The sequence below is a fragment of the Triticum urartu genome, chromosome 2A, assembly GCF_056163025.1.
Source record: "Triticum urartu cultivar PI428250 chromosome 2A, HENAU_Tu73, whole genome shotgun sequence".
Classification (NCBI taxonomy): domain Eukaryota; kingdom Viridiplantae; phylum Streptophyta; class Magnoliopsida; order Poales; family Poaceae; genus Triticum; species Triticum urartu.
Window position 1 is genome coordinate 586739448 of NC_141874.1, and position 10853 is coordinate 586750300.

At 40.8% G+C, this 10853-nt stretch overlaps 1 protein-coding gene across 1 annotated transcript; it reads right to left on the reverse strand.

Annotated features, from left to right (window-relative positions):
• Nucleotides 1-6196: 6196 nt before the first annotated feature.
• LOC125531425 (UDP-rhamnose/UDP-galactose transporter 6) lies at nucleotides 6197-10443 on the reverse strand. Its single transcript, XM_087544432.1, has 6 exons — nucleotides 10237-10443; nucleotides 9387-9592; nucleotides 8464-8648; nucleotides 8181-8381; nucleotides 7206-7367; nucleotides 6197-6744 (listed from the first exon to the last, which is right to left on the reverse strand). The coding sequence occupies exons 2-6, from the start codon at nucleotides 9514-9516 to the stop codon at nucleotides 6433-6435; spliced, it is 990 nt and encodes a 329-aa protein (XP_087400558.1). The 5' UTR covers nucleotides 9517-9592; nucleotides 10237-10443; the 3' UTR covers nucleotides 6197-6432.
• Between the last annotated feature and the right edge of the window lie 410 nt (nucleotides 10444-10853).

Consider the following 10853-nt stretch of genomic DNA (forward strand, 5'->3'; position numbering starts at 1 on the left):
CAAGTTCTTCACAGTGATCAGCAGATATAAATCCCAAGTGACTCAAAGAATAGAGCTATGCTCCCCGGCAATGGCGCGAGAAAATAGTCTTGATAACCCACAAGTATAGGGGATCACAATAGTTTTCGAGGGTAGAGTATTCAACTCAAATTTATTGATTCGACACAAGGGGAGCCAAAGAATATTCTCAAGTATTAACAATTTAGTTGTCAATTCAACCGCACCTGAAAGACTTAATATCTGCAGCAAAGTATTTAATAGCAAAGTAATATGGAAGTAACGGTAACGGTGGAAAAAGTAACAGTATTGGTTTTGTAGTGATTGTGACAGTGGCAACGGAAAAGTAACTAAGCAAAGATCAATATGTGAAAAGCTCGTAGGCAATATCAGTGATGGATAATTATGTCGGATGCAATTCCTCATGCAACAGTTATAACTAGGGTGACACAGAACTAGCTCCAATTCATCAATGTAATATAGGCATGTATTCTGAATATAGTCATCCGTGCTTATGGAAAAGAACTTGCATGACACCTTTTGTCCTACCCTCCCGTGGCAGCGGGGTCCTATTGGAAACTAAGGGATATTAAGGCCTCCTTTTAATAGAGTACCGGACCAAAGCATTAACACTTAGTGAATACATGAACTCCTCAAACTACGGTCATCACCGGTAAGTATCCCGATTATTGTCACTTCGGGGTTAATGGATCATAACACATAACAGGTGACTATAGACTTGCAAGATAGGATCAAGAACTCACATATATTCATGAAAACATAATAGGTTCAGATCTGAAATCATGGCACTCGGGCCCTAGTGACAAGCATTAAGCATAGCAAAGTCATACCAACATCAATCTCAGAACATAATGGATACTAGGGATAAAACCCTAAAAAACCTAACTCGATTACATGATAAATCTCATCCAACCCATCACCATCCAGCAAGCCTACGATGGAATTACTCACGCACGGCGGTGAGCATCATGAAATTGGTGATGAAGGAAGGTTGATGATGATGATGGTGGCGGATTCCCCTCTCCGAAGCCCCGAACGGACTCCAGATCAGCCCTCCCGAGAGATATTAGGGCTTGGCGGCGGCTCTGTATCGTAAAACGCGATGAATCCTTCTCTCTGATTTTTTTTCTCCCCAAACGTGAATATATAGAGTTGTAGTTGAGGTCGGTGGAGCACCAGGGGGCCCACGAGGCAGGGGGCGCGCCTAGGGGGTAGGCGCGCCACCCACCCTCGTGGACTGGGTGTGGGCCCCTGGCCTTGATTCTTTCGCCAGTATTTTTTATATATTACAAAAATATTCTCCGTTGATTTTCATGTCATTCCATGAACTTTTATTTCTGCATAAAAATAACATCATGGCAATTCTGCTGAAAACAGCGTCAGACCAGGTTAGTTCCATTCAAATCATGCAAGCCAGAGTCCAAAACAAGGGCAAAAGTGTTTGGAAAAGTAGATACGATAGAGACATATCAGTGACAAATCCTAATCTCGATCTATGCCAACCCAACAAACACCTTCGGAGACACCTGTAGAGCATCTTTATAATCACCCAGTTACGTTGTGACGTTTGATAGCACACAAGGTGTTCCTCCGGTATTCGGGAGTTGCATAATCTCATAGTCAAAGGAACATGTATAAGTCATGAAGAAAGCAATAGCAATAAAACTTAACGATCATTATGCTAAGCTAACGGATGGGTCTTTTCCATCACATCATTTTCCTAATGATGTGAACCCATTCATCAAATGACAACACATGTCTATGTTAGGAAACTTAACCATCTTTAATTAATGAGCTAGTCAAGTAGAGGCATACTAGGGACACTATGTTTTGTCTATGTATTCACACATGCATCAAGTTTTCGGTTAATACAATTCTAGCATGGATAATAAACATTTATCATGATGTAAGGAAATATAAATAACAACTTTATTATTGCCTCTAGGGCATATTTCCTTCAGTGTCCCACTTGCACTAGAGTCAATAATCTAGATTATATTGTAATGATTCTAACACCCATGGAGTCTTGGTGCTAATCATGTTTTCTCGTGGAAGAGGCTTAGTTAACGAGTCTGCAACATTCAGATCTGTATGTATTTTGCAAATCTCTATGTCTCCCTCCTCGACTTGATCGCGGATGGAGTTGAAGCGTCTCTTGATGTGTTTGGTTCTCTTGTGAAATTTGAATTCCTTCGCTTAGGCAATTGCTCTAGTATTGTCACAAAAGATTTTCAATAGACCCGATGCACTAGGTATTACACCTAGATTGGATATGAACTCCTTCATCCAGACTCCTTCATTTGTTGCTTCCGAAGCAGCTATGTACTCCGCTTCACACATAGATCTCGCCACGATGCTCTGCTTGAAACTGCACCAACTGACAGCTCCACCATTCAATATAAATATGTATCTGGTTTACGACTTAGAGTCATCCGAATCGGTGTCAAAGCTTGCATCGACGTAACCATTTACGACAAGCTCTTTGTGCCCTTTTATTTCTCGCACCTCACACACACACACACACACACACACACACAGAGAGAGAGAGAGAGCGAGCGAGCGAGCTGCCGCCGCAGTTAACAGACGATTACCATTGTGTCGTCAGATTTAATAGAATTGTAGTAAAATATTCTGTTAAGCAAGTTGTAGGACTACTTTTATGGGTTTTTTAAGTTCTTGTATGACTTTGTTCCCACCACTACAAGTTTATGTACTAATAGTGGTATTAACTCAAAGAAAATTATGGTTTAGTTGTGAATTGTAGCGATTAATTCAATCAATCTTGGTTGCAACTCAACAACCATGGCATCTTAGTCGATGTTTATTGTAATGTAACGATGCCCCGCGCATTGTTGCTGATTTTTTTAATGGGTGCTAGAAAATTAACTGCTTCCTCTAACGAGATTAAAAGTAATACAAAACAATTATTAGGGTGTTCTTGATTTGCGTTATACTAGTTAGCATAATGTCATTTTCTACCAAAACACTTGTGAACCATGAACTACCTACGTATGTTGGAAAACAAGTAACAAGTCTGATCATGTTAGTGTGATATTTACCTTATGCTCTCTACAAGGTTGTGGGTGGTTCTGCAGAAAAAACGAGGACAAAAAATGTTTAAAGGAGTATGCAAGAGACACTCAGAAGGCGAATGATGTCTTCCAACAAACGCGTGGTTGAAATCCTAATGTTCGGAGTCTATGTTGACACCGCCCGGGGTATGTTGGATGCTTTGTTGTGGACTTGTTCGTGTGTAGCTGTAATAGAGATGTTTCAGTGCTTTTATATCTACTCTAGGTAATATTTCGACATCCTTTATGTATGGATATATGTCTAGGGATCTAAGTTTTTTTAGATATGGCAATATGTCGGGTTGATACATATGTGTTGCATAGTGTAATGGATTACGTGTTGTATCCTGAACTCCAAATCGTAAAGCAAATGGGGGTCGTGTGGCCTCTTATCTTGAAAAAAAAAACATATGTAGGCTTCAAATATTGTACACATATACCGTATATGTCAATACTAATATACTATTACCTTATTATTTTTTACTAATAAAGCAAGATGCATTTCGTCAATTTTTTTCATCCGTTCATCGCCGAAAAGATTTTTTTTTATCCAAGATGGTACTAAATTCTTATGCGTTCGTCTGTTAGAAAAAAAAGAAGGCTATTCCAGAATTCTGTTCGTGGGCCGCTTGCTGTGGCCCAGCGATGCTAGCCCACTTATTTTTCTGCCCACGCAGTTGGGAAATTCTATTTTTCACACAGGTCGACAAATAGTCGGAGCTTCACACAGGACAACCAATAATGGGCTGGCCCATTTTTCTTTGTTTATGTGTTGTACTTCTATTTTTATTCTCCTTCCCCTATCTCTTTTTTCCCTTTCAACTTTATTTTTCTCATAGAATTTATTTCAAAAATTCAAAATTCTCAAAAAACATTCCTAATTTCAAAAAAATCACATTATAGAAAATGTTTAGAATTCCAAAATTTTGTTGCTATTTTGAAAAATATTCGGAACTTGAAAAAAGTTTCCCATTTTTTCAAAAAAGTATTGTTTTTCAAAATTGTTCAAGATTTCTAAAAAGAAAATGACATTTTAAAAAATGCTCCAAATTCGAAAAATATTCTTGTATTAGTGAATTTTCATACTTCAAAATGATGTTAAAAGATACACATTTTTAAAAAAATGTTACGAATTTTTAACACATGTTCCCGTTCTAAAAATATGTTCACAAATTCAAATAATGTTCATGTTTTAATAAAAAAAGTTGGTGTTTTCAAACAATGTTTGTGAATTTTAAAAGATGTTCCTATTTGAAATTTAGTTTCCGTTTTTCTGAAAGTGTACATAATTTTCAAAAAAAACTTTTTGGATTTAAAAATGTTTCATGTTTTCTATAATATTCAGAAACTTCATACCTTAAAATCTCCTCGATTGAAAGGAAAAGTAAATTGAATAATTAATGGGCCTTCTCTGGCGTACGATGATGTGACAAAACTCTTAAATACGCTAGATTAATGAATGGAAAAATAACGGATTGATTATTTCACACCCCCATTTACGTCAAAATGGTACTCGGCCAAAGTAGAGTCACGTGAGTAATGATGGGCATAATTTATAGAGCTCGCTCTGTAAACGACCTCACATCCTCTATATTTTGGAGGTTGAAGAGGTCAAGTATGAATTGCTCCAAAGCCCAATCGTCAACACAGGGGAGTTTCAGCTTCTTCCTCCTCACGCCACAATTGGGTTTTGAAGTTGTGCACCCTCCGAAGCACCACCCGGCCATTAATGCCACACCCACTTCATTGAATTCCTGTGATAATCCATCATATGGACGCCACACGACATCATCTCCTAGCTAGTGTGTGAGCGGGACCGTGTTTCTCATCCGGAAGGACGCCCCTTGATGGCTGCCTGCCGCCTCCTCAACTGCCACTTAATGGTGGCCCTGGCAACCTATAAAACGTCGTCGCTACCTCCCCTCTTCGATTGCCTTCTCCGGCACCTCCCTAATCTCCCTGGCCCGCATTCATTCCACCTCCTCTCCAAACATATTCCTGAAACCGCCGCCAGATGCTTAGCCCCTTTCTGGGAGCAGCTGGAAGTGGGCCTTTGCTGAGTTCACAAGGGATGAGGCGAAAAGGGAGTGGCGGATTAGGGACCGTGCGCATGCGCCCACCCCCACCGCGAAAGCATGGCCGGCCTGGGACGAGTGCGCTAAAGCCATCTTCCAAGGCATCGAGACCCACAATGCCACCACCACCGTCGCGGAAGCATGGCCGCTATGAGATGAGCGCATCGAGGCCATCTTCCGGGGCATCGCGGCATGCATTGTCGCATCCCCCTTTACCCCTCCCCCGACAGCTGCGGCAATGATCACCATGGAGGTGGTGGCCGTGGCCGCAACTAGGCCCCGCTGACGAATCCATCCGTCACCTACGCAACTATAATATTAACTAATTAGTTTATATATACGTAAAAATAGCTAATTAGTTTATATTTTCTTGACATGGAATGCTTGTATTCCATTTACGACACGACATAATCGCCGGTTACAACATAGAATTGTTGGTCACAAGTTTACAAGACATGTTCATACCAGACATGGCTAGAAACACGATATAAACATGTACCCAAAGCCGCCATCATATGCGCTAGCTAGCTTGTTACAGTCTCGAGGGACATACACATCTCCGCTACAATGAATTGCGTGTGTATTTTGAACTTGATCTCTCTAAACAGGTGGATATGAGTGGGCTGAGGTCGAAGGAGCTGGAACCAATGGCCTACGATGAACTAGTTTTTATTTTAACCAAGCATTAGATGTTCTATAAATGCAAGTCGCAATGCAACTAATTTTTGGCCCAAGATTAAAATCAAGTCGAGTTGAATCAAATGTGTTGAGAAGTTTGGGTTATTGGGGAAGAACCGTTGTAGTCAATGACAAGCAGGACCTACATGTAAGAAAAATAATATGAAAACCAACTTTTGGCGAATCCATGTTTACGTGTTTCCTCTTCATCTGCGATATGGAGGCTGCCCATATGGCTGACTTCTGCTAGAGTTGCTCTAATGACTACTGGCTGACAAGTAACGTGTAAATGTGTATAGTAAGATTGTCAAAGAACGACAGTGATGACTTTCACAAAAGAAGGAACGCCGGTGATAAAATTACCAAGTCTTGAAACTGAAAACGTCTGCCCACGTAACCTATGTAGGAGTATTTCCTGCGAAAGTGTAAACTCTCTCTTTCACCTGTGGCCTACATTTCTAACATCCCTGTAGAAACATTCCTCCAAGGAACCGTGTACAATGAGGAAAATTCTCACGATCATTTTACTTTTGATATATAAGACAGGGTCCATATAAATAGCTGACGATAGGAACTTCGAGGCTTCCATCTCATACTTTATCGTCCAGCTCCGACTGTGGCGACTTCTGGGCCTTCTCGCTCGCCAGACCCTGCCGCTCCTTGCCTCCGGGTTTCGAAGACGCGCTGCTGTACCATATCATCCCAACAATGGCGAGGATCATCCCAAACGCCACATGGAAATTCAGGCCTTCTTTCCCGAACAACAGAAATCCCAGGGTTAGCACGAGAATTGTCTTCATGTGTCCGATCACTTGAAACGTGACGGCGGTGAATCTCCCAATGCATATGAATTGGCTGAGATTGGTCCCAACTGAAATAACGCATGACAGCACAATGAAGAACTGAAAGGCGATGGGGAAATGGAGTCAGTCAACAGCAGAAACTGGTGATGTCAGAAAGCAAGCCATAAGTAGGAGAACTGATACAAAACAAAGAATGCGTCCAGCAGTCATTCATATCTTTGAAGGCTCAAAGTATAATATTGTAAATACCAAGGAATGGATAAATTATATTTATTTTTATAGTATATTACTAGCTAATTTTGCAGACAACTGGATCCTTCCATCACTATGCAACCTTAATCATGCAATCAACTACCTGTGTTTTGAGTGACTGGTTATTACAGATAATGATTCAAAATTAATCCAGTTTTAAAAGCAAACAAATGAAACAACAATTGAGCTGCAGTAATCTTTGTATTATATATGATGTATTTGCCAATCACTGCAATGTCATAAATGATGTACTATGGAATGCTGGCAAGCATCATGATGTCATATATATTCTTCATTTGGTTACATACCGTCACTGTGCTGGTGTAGTGAAAAGTGTCGATTCTATTCCTGGTAAGCCAGAAGTCCACGAATGGGCCTAATATCAACAGTGAAGCTGCTTGAGCTGGTGCAGTGTGACCCAAGAGTTTGAGTGAGTTGAGAGAGTACTTCCGTTGAAGGTAATTGACATACTGCAAAATGAAGGATCCAGACAATAATAAATACATGAAAAGAGAAGAGTTGTTAAAACATGCACACACAAAAAGGGAGTCTAGGGCAAAACTTCTGTGGTCACAAATAAATATGTGATAAATAAAGTAGAAACTTTTACTACTCCCTCCGTCCCATAATATAAGAACGTTTTTGACACTAGACTAGTGTCAAAAATGCTCTTATATTATGGAACGGAGGGAGTACTTACTAGTATGTTTTTGAGACATTAACTGGGCAGAGGTTTCTGTATATGTTTACGTCTCGCTTAAAATATAGGGAGTCAAAGAAAATACTATAAAAGAGATATCAGAGAACCTCAGCTAAGTGAAATAAATTAATAAATATGCACAATAACATAGGACTTCAGATGCAAGCCTTCCATTGGATCTCATGCAGACCCAGTCTAGTATCTTGCATTTATTATAACCAAGAATAGTAGCTAAGGCATCAGTCAATGCAGTCAGTATTTTGCTGTCCAACAAACTCAATGAACAAACACTGCAGTTTAACATGAGAAATACATGATAGCCTAGAACTCTACAAAGACTGAATTCTGTAGGCCGAAATAAAACATGTACTCCCTCCGTTCCAAAATAGATGACTCAACTTTATACTAACTTTATACTAAAGTTAGTACAAAGTTGAGTCATCTATTTTGGAACGGAGGGAGTAGCATGGTAGGAACCAGGAATAAGATATCAATATGATATAAATTGATACCCATTAAGAAAGTACTACTATATAATATGCAGCAGCAAACAAAATGAATTCACTGACATTCTTGTACTTACATGCTGTTGTAATGCAGTGCCGCAAACTGCTATTACGGCAGCTACCAATCCTTGCGCATTTACACTGACATCAGAAACTGTACACACTCCCACACCTACAAGGACAACCACTATACTAAGCTTTGTATCCCTCGAGTAACGGAAATTTTCGAACAGGACCTCCATAATGCATAGAAGTGGAATAATAGATAGCTTCGCAATCTGAACACAAAAATGATGAAAAAACAGTTTAGTATATAAACTACTTCCATAAATTGAAAAGAGCAGGAGTTGTATATTGTACCTGATAAAAGCCAACAGAGTTCCACATCAAGCTAACATTCATCCCAACAATTGATAGGTTTGCAAAAAATACAAACTTTACTAGCTCCGACAGAGGTAAATGAGATGGCTGAACGTATCCTAACCATTTCATTACCAATGTCATCAAAGTGGTAGTTGCAAAATGCATCCCAGTCAATGTTGTGGCTGCACAAACAAGCACAATAATAACACAACATTAGTGGCACAAAAGATGGTCAACGAAAGAATACACATACTCCATTTATGGGCTTAAGGTCATCAGCCTCTAAATAAGTAGTTCTAATAAAATTCCCGTAAATGTTATACATGAATGCACATCTCAAGCTAAAGGTGCACATATAGTGGCTTACAAACATTTCTTTTAGTGTTCCCATAAAGTCTACCAATCTCATTACTACATCTCCATTGGAAGTCAAGATCATTGTCTTATTTATTGAAAATTGGACGCCTACCGATTTCTAAAATTGCAAGTTCAACCAGTTTAATGTTCCATGGTAAATGTGATGATATCTTTCATAGAAAGAAATACAATTACAAGTCCAGCAAAATTTAGATAAGGATATATGTATAGCACCCTAGTCGAATCAATCCAATGTTCCATGGGGTCCAAGCTTGTAAATTTGCAAGTTCAACCAGTCCAATGTTCCATGATAAATGTCATAATATATGGCTTCCATTGACATAAATAGAATTACAAGTCCAACAAAATTTAAATAAGCATATATGTGTCCTGTCCTAGTTTGATCAATGTGATACAAGGGAAAGCAGCGAAGGAAGAGACAATGTAAGGAACACAGTTGGGCAGTTCAGTTTGAGAATACAGCGACACCCGATGTTCTATTTTGCTAGAAACATCAGATGTTCTATAGATAAAAACACCAAAGTGTTGCAGTGTATTCTTACCAAAGCTAAAACCATGTGTAGCCATTAAGGCCTTGTTGACCATGATTATGCCAACCGAAGTTACAACATTGAACATCCATGCCCCAGCATCCAATGCTGCTTTTTTCTCTGCCTTGCTTCCTGGTGCCATGGTTTCTTATCATGTAGGGTCTAATGCTAATTTTAATATACAAAAAGGCCTTCCTTCAGTGTACAATGTGGTGCACCTAACATAAAAAAGGCAGTTATCATAAGTAGAGCAGTTAATGCCATAAAAAAAAGGTAGCACCAGACACCACTAGATTTGTAGCCAAGAGTGTGAAACGGAACTATCAGAGAATGCCAATGATGCGCAATGGTGAAATTCCAAAACCAAGCAATCATAATTGGAGATATACATAATAAAGTAACGACATGAACTAGCCGAGATGGCAAACCAAACATGGATATGAACACAATTTTTTTTTAACGCCACTGAGTTCCTATTACTTGGACGATCGAGTGGGTTTAGGGCTAACTAACCACATCTCCCAAAGTGGCGGGATCTAGATGGCATGCGGACTTTGTGCCGGCACAGGGGAAATTTGTGGAGGGGTTTTTAGGTAATCGCTGAATGACTAAAAACTCATATAGTACCTCAAAACAGGTGTCCACAGTTCAAATTCAGCAACGGGGTAATCGAACCCTAGAAAACGGAACAATCGCGGTGGCTCTCACGCGGAGCTAATTCCAGTGTGTCCACAGATCTCAGGCACAAATGAACAGAAAGCAAAGCCCCGTACGACGACATGAGATTGGCGGACGTGGAGTTTAACGGAGGGGAGGGGGGGGGGGGGGGGGGGGGGCGGAGAAATTGCAGGGCTGTTCGTACCGGCGGCGCGGCGGGAGTCGGGACCGGAGATCGCGGGGGCGGGCGGGCGGCTGGGCTCTTCAGTCTCCGGGGGCACCGGCCGGCGCCGCGCCACTGGGAGGGGGGAGAGGGAGGAAAGGGAGCAGCGAGAGGCGGAGTGGAGTGGTCCAAAGCGTGTGCGGATCTGGTTGGCTTGCGCGTCGGCCTGCCTTGATGCCGAGTCGATCACATGGGGCCTGAGAAACAAGTAAAGAAAGAAAGGAACGGGGAACGAAACGTGCAGCACGCACTCACGAGCGAGCGTGCTCGGTGGGTTTGCATTTTCTAAGCGCTAATAATTCTGTTGAGAATCCTGAGAATGTTCTTTATGTTATTTTTATCCTTCTGACCTCGATACTCTGGTGCTCTTCTTTTCCCAAAAATTCTGATATATTCATGTTCAATATAACAAACACCAAAAATAATAAAAATTACATCTAAATCCGTAGACCACCTAGCGGCGACTAAAAGCACTGAAACGAGTCGAAGGCGCATCACCGTCATCGCCCCTCCCTCGCCGGAGCCGAGCAAAACTTGTTGTAATAAACAGTCGGGAAGTCGTCGTGCTAAGGCCCCGTAGGATCAGGCGATCAGCACAC